The sequence below is a fragment of the Symphalangus syndactylus genome, chromosome 15 (assembly GCF_028878055.3).
Source record: "Symphalangus syndactylus isolate Jambi chromosome 15, NHGRI_mSymSyn1-v2.1_pri, whole genome shotgun sequence".
NCBI lineage: Eukaryota > Metazoa > Chordata > Mammalia > Primates > Hylobatidae > Symphalangus > Symphalangus syndactylus.
The window spans coordinates 69897656-69915870 of record NC_072437.2 but is presented as its reverse complement, the minus strand read 5'-3'; the positions used below and the strand labels follow the sequence as shown (position 1 = coordinate 69915870).

Sequence of the window (18215 nt, the reverse complement as noted above, 5' to 3'; positions counted from 1 at the left end):
TTTTTATTCAAGGCAAAAACCAATTCTAAAATTTGAAAATCTGCTATTTTCAAATTTTAAAATCAGTGCCGAATATCATGATACAAAAGGGAAAAATAAAAGCTAAAATTAGTTAAATCTCATCCACCCAAAATCAGGCTTCCCCTCACGTCTTTCTGCTCAGCGCCTACAAGCAGGTCTCCTCACACCAACTATGTTAATACCAACACTACATACCCTTAAGGAAGGTGGTGTAGCAAATTTCACACAAAATAATTTTAAGACAAAGCTGATAATGGAGACAAGAATCACACACTTTAGCTCAGTGCGACAATACCCTAGACTTCTCTTTCTAAGGCAATACAGTATAACGAAATTTTAAAAGGCAAAAATAAAAGTAATCCTTAACCTAAAACGGACAAAATGTACAAACTCCAAGTAGAACAGGCATCAGGTAAGTCCTTTCCAACCTTGCCTTCCTCTCACCTTTCACTAGACAACGCAGTCTAGTGACTTCCTGGGGTAAGAAATCAAAGTGACCAATTCCATGGCACTATGGAAGTGAGACTCGTCTCAACAGAGTTTTGTGTTTTAAAACAAGAAAGCCCAAAGCTTTGAAATAAATTAATAGGTGACGGAATTTCAGGTATTAATGAAATTACCATTACTCGACTGCAGGCAGCTGTGTCCTTGCAAAAAGACCATGTGATACCGCCTGTGAACCTACAGGGATAGGCCTCTTAAGGCAGGACTGTAGCGCTGGAGCTAAAGGGCTTTAGCGGGGGTACGCCTGAGTGTATGCAGAGGGCGAGTCCTGGCAGGCCGAATACACCGTCGCTGCCAGGACGAACTATTCAAGATTCACGTGGAGCAAGGGGCTCATGCAGAAGCAGTTCCTGCACCCGACACTCTGGGGAGGAGACCACTAAACCCGGCCCCTCAAAGCAGAGGTGACCTTGCCGTCATTGAGAGCGCACACAAGACGCCACTGTAAAAGGTGGGTCCGCTGCCCGCCTCCTCCCAGGCCCAAACAATCTCGCCCTGAGTGTCGCTGGCCGCGCGGAGCAGGGGTCGGCTTAGCTCGGGGACTGAGGGGAGCTCCTCCTGCGCCGCTCACCCGGCGCTCGCCGAACAGGTCCAAGCGGCTGCCCTGCGGCTTGACACTGAAGGCGGCGCCCACGGGAGACCAGCTGGTGCTGACCCTTCGGGCCCGGATCCCGGCTTCGAGGCTTCCCCGGCCCGCCCGCCGGGGCGGCAGAGCTGCTGCTCTGGCTCCCAAGCCGCCCAGCCTTCCGACGCACAGCATTCTATCACCGGAGCAGACCCTTCCTCCAACGCAGACCCCTGCCCTGGCGCTTTTGCTGGGAGCCCGGGCTCCGCGTTTCCAAGGCAGCGGCACACGCCTCCCCACGTGAAGGCCCCGCTTCCGGGTCTGGGCGCGGCCTCAGGACGTGGGCACGTTGTCGTCCAGAGAGCAAGAGCGTCGCTCCCCCTGGCCTTCTCGGCCGCCCTCCCGGTTTACCGCCCCCTGTGTCCAGAGTAAGGAAAGGCTAGGGTTGCGCTTCCCTCCCAAGGGACTAGGGGTGGGCGCGGGCAAAATCATGACATATGCGAATTCCAGTGGACATTAGATATTCTTTGAGAGACGGCAGGTACTTGAGTAAACAAGAAATGCCTACCATAGGCCTGAAGGAGAAGTTTCCCTTTTTTTTTTTTTTTTTTTTTTTTTTTTTTTTTTTTTTTTTTGAGACAGAGTCTCGCTCTGTTGCCCGGGCTGGAGTGCAGTGGCGCAATCTCGGCTCACTGCAAGCTCCGCCTCCCGGGTTCACGCCATTCTCCTGCCTCAGCCTCCGAGTAGCTGGGACTACAGGCGCCCGCCACCGCGCCCGGCTAATTTTTTGTATTTTTTTAGTAGAGACGGGGTTTCACCGTGGTCTCGATCTCCTGACCTCGTGATCCGCCCGCCGCGGCCTCCCAAAGTGCTGGGATTACAAGCGTGAGCCACCGCGCCCGGCCAGAAGTTTCCCTTTTAACCTACTCTCTTAGTAAATTTATCCTGCACTTCTGTTTGATGTCTCTGTCCGGTATCTTTTTACTCTTGCATAGGTCAGTTAAAAATTTTAGATGGGAAATAGTGAAAGAAGTCTAATGGGATTTTCCCTCCAGGGTTTCAGAATTGCCTGGGACCCGTGAACCCTTTTTTCCTTCCCCTTTCTCTCTTTTGGAATGGATTGTCTACCCTATGCCTGTCTCACCCCCCCAACCCCCGGTCCTTTAGAAGTGGATTAACTTGTCTGGTTTCACAGAATCACAGATGGAGAGACACGATGTGTCACACAATAAGTCTCCTCTGTAGCTTATTTAAATGATGTACATGGTGAGAGGAGTTGATACGAAAAGTGTTAAGACTTTTGGAAATGTTGAGATGGTGCGAAAATGTATTTTGCACATGAGAAGGAAATCAATTTTGGGAACCAGAGGGCAGATTGGGTTGAACTGTGTCTCCCAAAATAGATGCTGAAGTGCTAACCCTCGGTGCCTGTACATGTGACCTTATTTGAAAATATGGAGTTTGCAATTATGATTAAGATGGATCATACTAGATTAGGGAAGCTGTCCTTGTAAGAAGAGGAAAATTTGGCTGATACAGGGGGAGGACAGCCACCTGAAGTTGGAGGCGGGGACTGGAGTGATGCTGCCACCAGCTGCCAGAAGCTGGAAGCAGCAAGGCCGGATCCTCCCCTATCCCCTTTGGAGGGAGCATGGCCCAGCTGCTATGGTGATCTCAAACTTCCAGCCTACAGAACTGTGAGAAAGTCCATTTCTGTTGTTTAAAGACTCCCAGTTTGTGTACTTTATTAGGGCAGTCCTAGAAAACAAGTAGAGATTCATGTGTGGCAAATAATGATCAAACAATGATTTGTTGGATAGAACGGTGATTAAAACCTAGGTTAGAAAATGAGCAAAATGGGAGGGAGAGCACCAGGACAAATAGCTAATGCATGCAGGGCTTAATACCTAGGTGATGGGTTGATAGATGCAGCAAACCACCACAGCACATTTTTATGTAACAAACCTGCACGTTCTGCATATGTATTCCAGAACTTAAAAATACATTTTTTTAAAAAAGACAAAATGAGCAGTGTCTACAGCTTTCTGGAGTGTGACAGCATCACCAGCCTAAAGCTGTTACTAGTACTAAATGGAATAAACATTTCCCTTTACTTTCCCCTTAATGTCCTCAGAAACACAGATGAGGGATACATCTTCATATGACTCCTTAGAGCACTAAAATTGATATCAAAACACTCTTCCCACAAGAAACGCACAGGCAAAGGATTCTTCAGATAATAGGAATAAGAAATGGGAAATAAATTAGAATAAACCATGCAGCTATCTTAAATATTTACTCCTGGAAAAATAGTAAGTTACACAGAATCAGTTTTGGGAATAACTTTTCCATTTTCACCTTTTCATGATTATTGTAATAATTGGAGGAATTAGTAAAGTAAAACCATCTGAATAAGCTCATCCCAAGCTGGTTCTGATGGATGGTGTGGCGGATTTGTAAACTCTCCTCTGTCACGGGCTGCTGAACAGAAGGAACCCTGTGAAAGTTGTGTCATCGTCCTCATCAGCAAACAAGCCGTTGAACCGTTCTCCTCCTGTCACCTGCAGCCACACCTCATCCCCGAGCTTCAGCTGCAGGACAATGCCGCCACAGGCCTGGTCCTCAGAGCTCGTGTAAGCGTCTTTGGTGTGCAGTATTTTTACTCCATTTTTGACCAAAGACACCTGAACATTCCTGGAGAAAACAGTGATGTGGTAGGTGAAGTAATAGACCCCAGCAATGTGGCACGTGAATTTCCCCGTTGCTATATCATAATGGTTGAATTCGTTATACAGGATCTTATCAAATTTAATGGGCACATCTGAAGAAGGAAACTTGCTCAGCACCGTGAGCCCCACAGTGAAAGCACTTTTTGGCAAGACTAGAGTCTCACCAATTTTCCCCTTCTCTCCTCGATCTCCTTTCCAGCCTCTTATTCCCCGGACTCCTGGCTCACCCTGGAGCCCCATGGGTCCAGCTTCTCCCTTGGGACCAGGCTTTCCAATAGGGCCCATGGGGCCCGGTAAACCAGTTGGGTCCAAAGGCCCAATGTTGCCCCTTGGCCCCTCAGGACCAGTGGGACCCACGTCACCCTTATTCCCCTTCTGCCCCTGAGGCCCAGTCTCTCCTCGGAGGCCTTTCTCTCCCATGGGCCCTGCAAGCCCCTTGGGGCCATGTTTTCCTGGGGATCCTCTTGAGCCTTGATCACCTTTGATGCCTTTTGCTTCAACTTTTCCATCTGCTCCTAAATAGAGAAAGAGCAAATAAAGAGATGGTTTGTGAAAGATTCCCTTGTGAACAACTTTGGTTTTTCTATAATGGAGCTCACAAATGAAACAAAGTAGTGCAAAGGTTCAGTATATGCCCAGAGTTTAAAATTCAATTACTCCATCTGGGCGCGGTGGCTCACACCTGTAATCCTAGCACCTTGGGAGACCACGGCAGGAGGACTGCCCGAGGCCAAGAGTTCAAGACCAACCCGGCCAACATAGCAATACTCTGACTCTAAAAAATAAATAAATAAATAAATAAAAATAAGAAAATAAAATTCAATTACTCCAGCCCAGCTCAGTGGCTCATGCCTGTAATCCTAGCACTTTGGGAGGCCAAGAGAGGCAGACTGCTTGAGTCCAGGAATTCAAGGTCAGGCTAGGCAACATGGCAAAACCACATCTCTGCAAAAAGTACAAAAATTAGCCAGGCGCGGTGGCACACAACTGTAGTCCCAGATACTCAGGAGGCTGAGGTGGGAGGATCGCTTGAGTCCAGGAGGCTGAGGCTGCAGTGAGCCATGATCAAACCACTGCACTCCAGCCTGGGCAACAGAGTGAGACCCTGTCTCAAAAAAATAAATAAAAGTCAATTACTCCAATTACACACGTGCGTGCAAATGGACACACACACATCCCAACACACCTTTTGACTACTGTCTACTAAATTCGTGTCAGGGCTCACATTAGAAATTACAACCCTACCATCTAAATCTACCATGCTGGCTATTAAATAATGTCAATCCATGACAGAAAGCACTCTGCAGAGCAGAGACAGGCAGATTAACTGTCAACCCTAGTCATGTGACATCCTCTAAAAACCTCCTACCCGGAGTGAACATAAAATAAAGCCTGTATTGAGGCATTGCCCTCTCCTGCCCAACCCCAGCCCCAACCCATCTATCCCACCGGCAATTCAGCATCTACAGAAACCTTGCTGCTTCCTTGCACCTCCACCCATACCAAAGAGCCGTGGTTGCCAGTGTGGACTCTGAGGTTAAATGCCAGGTTTCCATTCTGTCCCCATATGCACAGAGGACGTCAGACGAGCTAGTGAGCCTCGTGCCTCTGTTCCCTCACCTACGGAACTAGGGTGATAAAACTACCTAGTGTCTGGGGATGTTGCATTTGGTGAGTCAGTACATGAAAAGCACAAAGTGAAGATTACAGGAGTTCGCCACTACGACTACATCCTGACCCATCAGGGACCAGTTCTAGTACTACCTCCTCTATGCAGTGCTGCCAGATGCACCAAGTCAAAAACTCAGTCTCACTCCTCAGTGCTCATCCACTGCAAAGTTCAAGGTTCAGCAAACTACAGCCACAGGTCAAATTCAGCCTCCCTCCCACAAGCAAAACAAACATGTTGACTTTTTTTTGTTTTTCTGGTTTTTGTCTGTGACAGGGTTACCCACTCTGTTACCCAGGCTGGAGTGCAGTGATGAGATCATGGCTCATGGCAGCCTCAACCTCCCAGGCTCAAGCGATCCTCCCATCTCAGCCTCCTGAGTAGCTGGGACTACAGGCATGTGCCACCATGCCTGGCTAATTTTTTTTGTTTGTATAGACAAAGTCTCAATATGTTGCCCAGGGTGGTCTGGAACTCCTAGGTTCAAGTGAGTCTCCTACCTGGGCCTCCCAAAGTGTTGGGATTACAAGTGGGAGCCATGGTGCTTGGCCATGGTTTGCATGTTTAAATTGTCACAAATAATATTCCACAATACATGGAAACCGTGGGAAATTCCCATTTCGGTCTTCACACATATGGCGTCACTGGAACACAGCCATGCTTATTTATGGAGCATCTACAGCTTCTTTTCACTACAAGGGGAAGTTAAGTAGTGGTGACAGATCTGTATGGCCTGCAGAGTCAAGAATATTTACTACCCAGCCCTCTGCAAAGCCTGCCAATCCCTGTAGAATCCCCCGTCTGGAGAGTAAGAACTGTGTTGCCTTTATTGGAAGATTATAATCAGCATGGAGGACTTGTCCATGGTGATATTGTTAAATAGTCGACAGCTCAGAATTAGAGCGCCATAAATAGGAACTTCTAACCTCGTTCTCCCTTCTCTCCACTTGTCCCATCCTTCCCCGGGCTGCCGGGACGTCCTGGTTCTCCTAGGTGGAAAAGCAGAAAACAGGCATGAATTGAAATTCCATTTCTGATTTTTCTGGCCATTGGTCTCCATCAGCCATGTGTGTTGGAGAGTCTGGGGGTGACCCCTGCCCTGAGGGGTGCTCTGTCGTCCACACGAGTGCAGGTGGAGAGAGGCAGGCATGAGTGGGCATCTGGGGTGCTGAGCTGCATGGGATAAGTGATCTAAGAAATGAACTGAGTGACTTCCCAAGCGCCCATCTCTAGGACGTGCCTAGAGCGCACAGCAAGACAGGATGAGGAGGGAGTGTGTGCAATGGGGACTGACTGTCATGATTGTGTTCCTCTCCCGTGACAAGGACTTGGGACGTGGTCTGAATGTTGGAGGTGCGAGGAGGTTTCCTCACTCTGTTTCTCTTCCATTACTCTTGAGGAGAGTGGAACGGAAGATTTACTAGCCTCCTATGAAAACACAGATGACTGTGGTTACGTGACACTATCCCAAGATAGAAGAGAGAGTTCTGGAAGGATCCCTCTAGTGCCTTAGACTGGGGGAAATGCCACCAGTCAAGCTGGCAGAGAACATCAGGTGAGTGGGGCTCTGCTGACTACACTCAAGTCCTTGTGCTCAGAACAGGCCCCCCTGAGCCCCAGGTTGGCGTGCTATCCGTCAGCAGGTTGAAGATGGCTCGGGCCATGGCAGCAGAGTGCTCATTGGGCCACAGCTCACCCCGGACTCTGGCTTCTCACAAAGCAGCAGACACCCCCATACTTCAGTCCCACTGAAGTGGCTGTGGGGCGACAGGAGCAGGCTGGGCCGGCTTGCAGGTCCTGAGACGGGACTGACACAGGCAGACTTGTTTCTGTCACGATGTCTGTTCTCCTGGGACGCCAGCGCTCCTGAGTGGGGCCTTGGTCAGTGTGGGGCCTCTGAATGGAGGGGGCTCTTCCCTACATTTGCCCCTCCCTGCGCTCCCCTCCCCCCTCCACTGGCTGCTCCCCTGTGTCTTCCTCTCCTTCCCTCTTTTTGTTTCCCGCTTGGCTCTCATTTCTCCCATTCTCTAGAGCGGTGGCCTCTGAGCTTTCATGTTCATGCAACCACGACTCACAAAGCATGAACACAGACCCCAATCAGTAGACATTTATATGTTTCTAAATTATGCACAAGTAGTATATGAAAAATATGTTTGGTATAAAACATACACAAAAATACACTTTAAGATGATAAGATAGAAATGAAGTAAATTTTTAGTGTGAGCAATTGATTGAATATCCTTCTAAGAAAGAATATATATTACACATAATACCTATGAATTACATAGAAAAAACAGATATAACATTTGCTTCTGAGAAGTATGTAAAACTTGAAAGAATGGACATTGGTGAGCAAAGAGGAGAGAAATTCAACAGGGAAGAGGTAGAGAAATTTGGTATTTAATATAGGAGTGTTTGTCATAGTTCTCTGTATTTTTTATCACCTATTTATCTCCTTTTGTGTGTAATATTTTATAACAAAAATTTAAAAAATGAAAATCCTAAATATTCAGAAATAAAATACACACACACACACACACACACACACACCACTGTGGTCACAGTGTGAGGGCAGAAGACCTGATTTCATTAAGGGTAAGGTTTTGCTATTCATTTGGACTGGGCTGTTTGCTACTGGGGGACTGGAATAGTGTCAATGAGTTGGAGATGTGAGCCAGGAGAAGACACCTCACAGAGCAGTTGTGCAGGATGGTGGTTAGAAAGAAATAAAGTTGCTTCCTGGTGACGGTTGGCTTCATCCAGCCCATTCAAAAAACTATCAGGCCACCAAATGCCATAAACTGAGACATGTTAGAAACACAGACTTATCTTTAAAAAGGTCCATAGAAGTTTTAATTTTTTTTTATAATGCCACTGAACTGTGCACTTAACCCAGATGGATCATTCTGCATATGTCTTAGATATGTGACCCTACAGTCAAGACCAGGCCTCAAGAATGGTACCCCATTTGGAAACCAAGTCTATTGGTTGTTGTTATGGAAACCACTCAGACTTCCCGGATTTGGCAAACCTCCCTCCCAGAGGCTGAATCCTGTCCCCAGATCCCCAGACCCTAGGACAGGGTCCCAACCTAGGTCACATAGATGCATAAGCAGCAGCTGTATGGCTTCAGATTCTCATCTCCTTTTGTGTCATCTGTTACTCTGCATCTCCCGCTTCATGGCACGATGCAGTATTAGCTCTCACCTGCACTGCAGCTGGGTGCTTGCTGCCAAATAATTCATGATCAGATCTCTCTATTGGCCTCGTGTTGCCAAAAATCCATCATACCTGTCACCTGTGATGGGAGGATCCATGACATCGTATACTACTGAAATTGTTCTGCGGTGTCAGAGATGAGAGAACCCAGGAGGGCAGGGGTCATGGCGATCTCACCCTGTGCTCTCCACCAGCACCTGGCACAGAGTCTGGCATGGAGCAGACCCCATGAGTGTTGCTGGGCAGATGGGTGGATGGATGACTGGGGTCAGGCCCCAGTGAATGTTGCGGGTGGATGGATGGATGGGTTGTGAGTGGGTAGGTGGAAAATCACACAGATGATGAGTGAATGAGGTGAAAGGAATGAAGAGAGAAGTTGAAAGGCAGCCGAAGCCGCCAGATGAGTACCTGCATCCCCTGTCACCCTTCACTCCGTCTCGCCCATCTCTTCCAGGCAGACCATTGTGACCGGGGTTCCCAGGGATGCCAGGGTGCCCTTGCCTGCATGTGTCCTGTGAGTTTATGTTCCCTGTGCAGATTTCAATGGCAAGCAGAAGCCACCAGATCCTCATGGTTCAGATGACAGACTCTGAACTGAAAGAGGGAAACAGAAACCCAAAGGAGAAACTTTTGTTGCTGGGGCCCTGGACACAGCCTCTGCTCCGTGCAGTGGGAAATGGATGGGCTGTCCCCTGCCCCAGACCCACACCTGGACAGACTTGGACAGAAGGCTCAAGGCAGGAGAGCAAGCTGGTTATAACCAGGATGACATTGTCCTTGGAAGGTAACACTCGTGATTGGAACCACTCTTCAAGGTGAACGGGCAATAAAAAAAGCCAAGTTTAAGATCAGGATACTCTTTCATTCATCATTTCACTTTGAAGAAAACACTTTTCTGAACCACAGACTAATGCTTACTTATCTCAGAGGACTACTGTAAAAATCAAATTTTATCACAATATGCATAAAGGCACATGATAAATAGTGAAGCAAACATAGCATTACCATCTGATCCAGCAATTCCACTGCTGTACATCTACACAACATAATTGAAAGCAAGGACTGGAACAGATGTCCATGTTCACAGGTGCATTGTTTTCCATAGCAACCCAAGGGTCCATCAGTGAATAAACAGATACATGCAATGTGGTAGGGTCCATACAATGGAATTGTCTTCAGCCTTAAAAACAAAAGAAATTCTGACACGTGTTACATGAACGGACCTCGAGAACATTATGCTAAGTGAAACCAGCTAGTCACAAAAAGACAGACCTGGAGAACTTCAGTTATAAGAGGTTCCTAGAGCCGTCAAACTCATATAAAGAAAAAGTAGGATGGTGGTTGCCAGGGGTGAAGAGAGAAGGAAATGGCAGTTGTTTGATGGGTACAGAGTTTGGGAAGATTTTAAAAGAGTTCTGGAGGTGGGTGGTGGTGATGGTTGCACAACAAAGAGAATGTACTTAATGCCACTGAATTGTGTCCTTAAAATGATTAAGCTGGTAAATTTTATGTTATATATTTTTTTTTACCACATTAAACAATTAAATTAAATTTTTAAAAAAGTAAAGCATTCCAAGCAGTCTTACTGTAATGAGAGGTGTTCTTTCAGTCAGGGTCTTGTTTTTCTAGGAGGCCACTGTGAAGAAGGGCCACACACACAGAAAACGTCACCTAGTTCGGGAGAAGTGCGTTTTCAAGTCCTTTCCTCTGTAGACACTGCCCCCACCCCAGGTTATCCATGCAGTTTCCCCCGCAGCAGGAGCTAAGACGACGCCTGGGCAGTGCTCCAAACAGAGGGAGCAGCAAACGCAAGCCCTGGAAGGAAGATGAAACGTGGATGGCCGGGCCTCCTGACTCAGCAACGCTCCCACTCAGGGCTGCGGAGCACCATGTTACTCTCCCACATGGCGCCTGTCATGGCAGGGGCTTGACACTTGTTTATATAATTGTAGGATGAAGAATCTGACTCCCCGCCTGACTGTATTCCCTCATTATTGCCTTCCCAGTACTCAATATCAAACTTGGAACAGCAGATTGAACAAATACTTGTTGAATGAAATTAATGTATCATCGGCCGGGCGCGGTGGCTCACGCCTGTAATCCCAGCACTTTGGGGGGCTGAGGCGGGCGGATCACGAGATCAGGAGATCGAGACCATCCTGGCTAACACAGTGAAACCCCGTCTCTACTAAAAATACAAAAAATTAGCCTGGCGAGGTGGCGGGTGCCTGTAGTCCCAGCTACTCAGGAGGCTGAGGCAGGAGAATGGCGTGAACCCCGGGAGGTGGAGCCTGCAGTGAGCCGAGATTGCGCCACTGCACTCCAGCCTGGGTGACAGCAAGACTCTGTCTCAAAAAAAAAAAAAAAAAGAAATTAATGTATCATCATGGGAGATGTCTTGGGATATATATATAATTTTTGGAGACAAGGTCTTGCTCCATCACCAAGGCCAAAGTATAGTCATGCAATCACAGCTCACTGTAGTCTCAACCTCCCAGCTCAAGTGATCCTCCTGCCTCAACCTCCCAAGCAGCTGGGACTACAGGCATGCACCACCACACCCGGCTAATTTTTTTTGTTTGTTTTGTTTTGAGACGTAGTTTCACTCTTGTGACCCAGGCTGGAGTGCAATCTCTGCTCACTGCAAACTCCGCCTCCCAGGTTCAAGCAATTCAGCTTCTCGAGTAGCTGGGATTACAAGCGCTGCCACCACGCCCGGCTAATTTTTGTATTTTTAGTAGAGACGGGGTTTCACCATGTTGGCCAGGCTGGTCTCAAACTCCTGACCTCAGGTGATCTGCCCGTCTTGGCCTCCCAAAGTGCTGGGATTACAGGCATGAGCCATTGCCACTGGCCCTAATTTCTCTTCTTTTCTTTTTTCCTTCCTTCCTTCCTTCCTTCCTTCCTTCCTTCCTTCCTTCCTTCCCTCCCTCCCTCCCTTCCTTTCTTTCGTTTTCTTTCTTGCTTTTTTTTTTTTTTGAGACTGGGTCTCACTGTGTTGCCCAGGCTGGTCTTGAATTCCAGAGCTCCCGCCTCAGTCTCCCAAAGTGCTAGTATTACAGGCTAAAGCCCCTGCACCTGACTTTTACGATTTAAAAAAACAAAACAAAAATGTGGCCTAGTGCAACTGGTCAGAACCCAGATCCTCTCATAGTGCTGATAGCTGTGTAAATCTGCACCTCTTTCTAGAAAAGTTAAAGAGCAAAAGACATCTATGTCTTTCACCCTGTATTCCTATCCCTAAAATTCTTCCTAATATTCCAAAGCTGTGTGCCAGTTGTGTGCCATTACCTGCAGCATTATCCATAACAGGTGAAAAAGTGCATACTACAAACTATGTAACAATAGGGGAAAGGTTTACTATGTGTAATAGTACGTAACTGCTGCAATAATTATGAAGGTCATGTAGAAATACGTAAATGATATATGTTGTGTTGAATTTTAATAGTAGACTAAAATGCCATGCACATTATAAATGTACTTACGACTGTATGAATATTGACAAAAACTCAAAGCGAATATATGCAAATAAAGATGGTTGCTTTAGAATGGGGGGCAGTTATGGCAGCTTTTCATTTATAAAAAATGCTTTTTTATAGTGCCTACACAAATATTTCTAGATTTTGAAAACCAGCAAGACTCTGTCATCCGAAGACTGTATTGCCATCTGGTGGAAATGTCACAGGGTGCAGTCTAATGCAAGTGGAGTTATTTTTGGGAAAGGAAATGCAGATGTTTCCCTTTGAAGTCACAAATTCGCTCCATTCCAGGAAATTGAGTTGAGTTTTCTTGGAGCCAAATTCCATGAAGAATATACACGAGCCTCCTTTTTTAAACTCAGAAGTGGCTGGAAACAGTCAAATCGAAATTCCATCAATCAAACTTTGTTGAGGGTTCTATAATTTTCATTTTAGCCTTTCAAAATGTGGAGTACAACTATTCCAGGAATAAAATGATCAGAAGATCATAAAGGTGTCAGGTTAGGATAAACTCCAATTTGCTCTCCAGGGAAGAAGGAGCAGCCTGAAAGCAAATGGTTACTCTTCTGTAATTCTTTCACTAGTTTTGCATACCTGATGTAGGTAGAGTCTATCTAGCTTGTTTGTACAGCATGTAGACAACCTTCAGCAAATGATTTTGATTAACTAATATGCGTTCTCCCAAATACGTAGCAAAGTAAGTTGTGGCACTGTTTCTTTTTTATTTATTTGTTTGTTTGTTTGTTTATAGAGATACAGTCTCATGATGTTGCCCAGGCCAGACTCGAACTCCTAGGCTTAAGTGGTCCTCCTGCCTCAGCCTCCTGAATAGCTAGGATTAGAGACATGGCCACCACCCAGCTCAGCACTATTTTTTAATAAGAAAATTTAGAAAGTTTATACCTCCTATTTAGCCTCTTCTTCAATGTAGAACATTGAGGATTTGCACAAGGAATATAGAAGAAATTATATTAATGTTATTTTGAAAAATAAAAAATTACATTTGTGCATCTCACAAAGCTATGGGTTGGACTCTCAGTTTCATTAGTTCAACTACAGTTACACTCTCGACTTTTAATTTCTGGGTCTGGTCTTTTTCCAGGAGTGCCTTCTGGAAAGAGGTAGGAGCCTCTTCTGTCTCCCATCTTTCCCTGCAATTATCCACTCTCTCTCTCTTCTCTTATCTGAATTACTGTCCTCTCCAGTCCCCACTTACTCTGTACACCACACCTAGACTAGTGATCATTTAGTAGGCAGCAACCTGGGTTAGAGCTTTATGAAGATAGTGACTGCATTTTTCCACTTCCTTATTTTCAGTCAAGTATTTGTTGAATGAATCAATGCAGGCATGCGAGAAATACTATCCTGGTTCCAGCTGTGTGTGGACCATCACTTGGGAAGGTGACTGGGTATCAACTCTGATCCTTGTCAGTGCTTTTGTGGAGTTACTAGTTATCTCCAACACCCCTTCTCACCTTCATCCAAAGTGATAGAAATTTTAGCTGGGCTTCTAGCCCCCCATGATAGACTGCACTCCCTAGCCTCACTTGCAGCCTGGATATGACCATGAAACTAAATTATGGGCCATGGGAATAAGCAAAAAAAAAAAAAAAAAAAAAGTGAGGCGTGTAATTGTGTGCAATGACCGGCCTTAAAGGGTAAGGGGGTGCCCTTTCCCGCTTCCTGTGTAGGGGTGTGCATGGCATGGTGAACCATGTGGGACTCCTTGAAGGAGGGCAACAGAGTTTGGGGACAGAAAATCCCTGGCCTCAGATGACTCCACAGGCTAGACCTGTCCTGCCAGCACATCTTTGACATGAGCACATGAAACAGAAATACACTTCTACCTTGCATAAGCCACTGTTATTTGGGGTCTGTGACACACAGCTGAGCCCATCCTGACTAATACAAGGCGTGCACTGCCCAAGGTGTGGCTGCTCATCAGAAGTGAGGAGGCTTGCAGACTACTGTAGTCAGCCAGAGTGACAGCTGTTGGGGACTCACTGGGCATACAACCCTCTCAGTAATATATGTAAAAAGGAACAACAGTCACTGCCTTAGACAGATCAAGACAAGACCTCTATACATTCATATGTATGAATGTATAGAGACTAGAGATCATTCTGCAGAATTCTGTGATCGCATGAGTCAGTCATACTGGCTTGGTCGGGGCAAAGGGACACACACTGCAAGTAACTTTGAAGTTAATGTTATTTAGTTTCCCCAAAATAGGTCCTTATTTAATTCATTTATTTCTGGCTCATTTCCCTATGCCTTACCTATATCTGTCGTTTGCTAAAGAATCTCTTGATAAATGTTCACCCAGTGCCCTTCCTGATTAATTTTCTCCAAGAACGTCATGTCCTTAATTCAACAGCCAAGGTTATCACTCAAGATTCTCAACTCTCCAAAACTAAGATTTAATACAAACCTGCTAGAAATCAGCTGAGTGGTATCTCCTGGGTTTCCAAACCTCAGAGCCTCAGCTTCCTCCTGCATGCACTGGAAAGGATGAATGCCCTCCCAGATCTCACGATCTAAGAGTCCAACAGCTCTAGGGTGCCTTCTTCGAATATATTCTCTTTCATGCACTCTCTCTATTGTACACCTCATAGATTTCTTCTTCAACATATATTGACGGTTTTCTCCTACACTGTAAATTAGCATAGCCATAAATATGAAAATGTATACAAGTTGAATACATGAACCTGATCAAGAAAAAAAAGTACACATTAAAATTTGTGCAAAATGCCAGGCGCGGTGGCTCACGCCTGTAATCCCAGCACTTTGGGAAGCCGAGGCGGGCGGATCACGAGGTCAGGAGATGGAGACCATCCTGTGAAACCCTGTCTCTACTAAAAATACAAAAAAATTAGCCGGGCGTGGTGGTGGGCGCCTGTAGTCCCAGCTACTCGGGAGGCTGAGGCAGGAGAATGGCGTGAACCCGGGAGGCGGAGCTTGCAGTGAGCCAAGATCGTGCCACGGCACTCCAGCCTGGGCGATAGAGCGAGACTCCGTCTCAAAAAAAAAAAAAAAAAAAAAAAAATTGTGCAAAATAAGGTATAAGCTTCTCTAGAAAGCTCTGTTAAAAAGGTCCATTATTCTCATGACTTATTCTATGGTTTTTATCTTTCCTCCTAGCCAGTGGCAGTGTTCTAGCAGAATTTCAAAATCTGCTTTTATCTCCTCTTCAGCCTCCTCAAGAATAAATTTTGAAAGCAGCTTACCCCTTTCCTACCCAAAACCCTATAGACATCTGACTATTCTGCAAATTAATAAGCAGGATTATCCCACAGATAATATAAGTGCTGTTTTAGGACCTGGATGCCTTAAATTGGATGTAAATAAATCTTTTCCTAATGAACTTACCTGGACCCGAGGGCTGCAGGCCGGACCAAGATACTGTGCAAACCAGGAATCAAGGGCCAACTAAATAAAATCAGCCTTCCTGCCATACAATTCCCCAGTGGATATGTCTGCAAAACAGCAGGAAGGGGAGGGAACAGACGAAGGCCAAGATGTCTTCGAAGAGCTTCAAGAATTACAGCAACACTTAAATCAGGTAGCATCTTCTACCAGCACCACTTAGTTTAGAAAAGTTAACTCCTTTTGAATGAAATGAGGGAATACTTTCAAGGGGAGTCTGAAGGACGGAGTGCCTCAGGCAGGTTTCTTTTTCAAAGTGATGTTCATGCCTTTGCTTCAGTGCTTCTCCCTGACCTTGGGGTAATTACGGGCAACAGGACAAAACCGAAGGCTGCTAACAGTGGCTGGGTCTCATTTGGATCCCAGACCATTAGAATTCCTATCACTTAGATTTTCAGATGTGTGTGTCATAATGCCTTACGAGTTTAGGCATTTGTGTAGGTAAGGATTCAGTGCCCATTCCCCTCTCACTCACAATCACACACTCCATCTAATGCGGAGAACGCGGTGCAACCATTTGTTCAATGCCGGTAATCGTGGACTCACTTTCCTCGTGTCTAGTGGTAACATTTATCTAAAACTTACAATAGCTTCTAGAGGACAGAGGAGCCCAGCCCGGTTTCCCCAGATGTCGCGGTGCACGGAGCAGGAGCAGAGGCCACGCGAGAGCCGGGTGTGCGAGTGGGTGACGGGCGCGCCCCTGCTCGGAGGCGGCGACTCCCTCCCCCGCCTTACTCGCTCCGTGCCTCAGTTTCCCCGTCAGTGCAGGGGACAAGGCAATGCCGAGGTCCCAGGCAGGCGGCAGGATCCAATTAGTCCGTGTAAAATGAGCGGCACCTGGCTTCTCCCGGGCACCCCGCAGCCTGCCCCGCCTTAGTGGCTAAAGGCAGGGAGCCCCTGAGTCCCAGCGCGGCTGGGGCTCTCAGCAGTTCTGGCCGGGCTCCCTCCCGCCCGCGTCGCCTGGCCTCCGACCCCTGCACCGCAGGCGGCCCCGACGGGTTCCGGACCTCCCGCTAGGGACACCTGTCCCGCCGCCCGGCCCTTCCCCGCCTCCCGCGCCTCCGCCCCAGGGGAGCTCCGGGACAGGCCTAGCTGGGCAGCCTGCCGGCCTCGACCTCTGCAGCATACCTAGCGAGGGAAGGCCAGTCTCGGGCCTCCACCGGACACGCACTCCCCATTCCGGGCTTTTCCACGTCTGCACACTCCAGCCCAGCCACGCGGAGTGGCTTCCAGAACCTGCCCTGCGGCCGCGCTTTGCTAACACCCCACCCACCCCGTGGGCATGATCATCCTCACTGCAGGACCCTGCAGGGGCCAGGGGTCCGTGGGAAGCCGGCTCAGGAGTCGGGATCCCGGCCTCCTGCTTACCGGGAAAAGGGCTCCATCCTCCGAGCGCTTCCCGACCGCAGCGCCTCCAGCCTCCAGGGCTGGGCGGCCCAGGCTCAGCTCGGTTCACTCCAGCTTTGCCCTTCTCGCCCGTGCGGAGTAGGGGCGCGCTTATGTTAGGTCATCTCCCCACAACTCTCCTGGAAGAAAATGCCACCCCCATCTCTTTCACTCCCTCCTATACATGCAGCCAATATGCTCTGCCCTATGGGTTCTGGGGCCCGCCCCCTCCCCACCCTAGCGACCGCCCCTCCCCAGTGCAGCCCAAGGAGCCAGAGCAGGTCACTTTGGGAAGCAGGTGGATGTTAAGAAGAAACAAAAAGTGGGGAGTAGCCACTTGGCAGCCTTCATAGGAATCTTTTCCTGATTACAGCCACAGCAAACAATGGGCTGTTGACTTAGCGTTTCTGAGCGGTTAATTAGAGAAGGAAATTCTATCTACTCACCCCCAAAGGGCGAGTGAACAGGGCCACTAGCACAGCTTCTGCGGCAGGGCCTAGCCTTCGGGGCAATCAGAGGGCACAGTCTGTTCTCTTTGTCTCCTCTCCATGATCCCTGGCAAAAGCGGCCCCGCCCCACTGCTCCCTTCCGCATCCGTCTTACTCCAACACTGAGTCCACTGACATTTCTCAAGCCAGGGGCCTTCCTAGGTTGCTCTCAGAGGCTTCCTTCTCCCACGCCTACCCAGTTAGATGGAGCTCTTGAATGGATTATCACACTATTAACCACCTCTATATAAGATAACTGCCTTTTCATCCCCAAATAAAAGTTTTATTGAATCTTTATGGTAAAATCTACTGTTTAGGGGTAACAGCAGATAACTCATCATACATTTTGGATGCAATTCTTTTGACTTTTTGAAAAACTGCTTTTAATAGGTGAACTATGTTTTTAGTTGTATAAGAAATTAAGAAAAAGACTGGAAAAAATAAAAAGAACTCTATGATCAGTAATAGAGTATTATACCATATCCAATGGTTATATGTTTTTCTACAATTATCCCAGTTACATGAATGTACAGTTATTTTATTTATTATTATTGTTTTAAGAGACAGGGTCTCGCTATGTTGCCCAGGTTGTAGTGCAGCTTAGATATTCACAGATGCAATCATAGAGAATTGCGGCCTTTAACTCCTGACCTCAAGTGATTCTCCTGCCTCAGGCTCTTGAGTAGCTGAGACTACAGGTGCATGTCATCACTCTCAGCCTGATGCATA

The 18215-nt window shown here is 47.2% G+C and overlaps 2 protein-coding genes across 8 annotated transcripts in view; both read right to left on the bottom strand.

The window, feature by feature from the left end:
• MIPEP (mitochondrial intermediate peptidase) overlaps positions 1-1473 on the bottom strand; it is a 170961-nt gene extending 169488 nt beyond the window's left edge. For 4 of the 7 annotated variants that reach the window (XR_008651193.2, XR_008651194.2, XR_010115939.1 and 1 more), the window contains exon 1: positions 1097-1410. Coding sequence is in view for 3 of the 7 variants with exons in the window: in XM_055244080.2 (XP_055100055.1) it covers positions 1097-1285 (189 nt within the window). In the remaining 4 variants the exon portion in view is untranslated. Of the gene's footprint in view, positions 1-1096 lie in introns of all 7 variants that reach the window. The other 3 variants (XM_063618839.1, XM_055244079.2, XM_063618840.1) reach the window with 3 other exon arrangements.
• Positions 1474-2800: 1327 nt separating this feature from the next.
• Positions 2801-17181, bottom strand: LOC129463497 (complement C1q and tumor necrosis factor-related protein 9A-like). The gene is made up of 4 exons (XM_055244078.2): positions 16981-17181; positions 9105-9301; positions 6415-6477; positions 2801-4334 (listed from the first exon to the last, which is right to left on the bottom strand). The coding sequence occupies exons 2-4, from the start codon at positions 9277-9279 to the stop codon at positions 3562-3564; spliced, it is 1011 nt and encodes a 336-aa protein (XP_055100053.2). The 5' UTR covers positions 9280-9301; positions 16981-17181; the 3' UTR covers positions 2801-3561.
• Between the last annotated feature and the right edge of the window lie 1034 nt (positions 17182-18215).

Excerpts from the sequence above, each read along its gene's own strand:
- LOC129463497 (XM_055244078.2), bottom strand. The coding sequence starts at position 9,279 with ATGAGGATCTGGTGGCTTCTGCTTGCCATTGAAATCTGCACAGGGAAC. Across the intron at positions 6,478-9,104 it reads GGGATGCAGGTACTCATCTG|GAGAACCAGGACGTCCCGGC; the intron begins GCGGCTTCGGCT and ends TTTTCCACCTAG. Across the intron at positions 4,335-6,414 it reads TGGAGAGAAGGGAGAACGAG|GAGCAGATGGAAAAGTTGAA; the intron begins GTTAGAAGTTCC and ends TTCTCTATTTAG.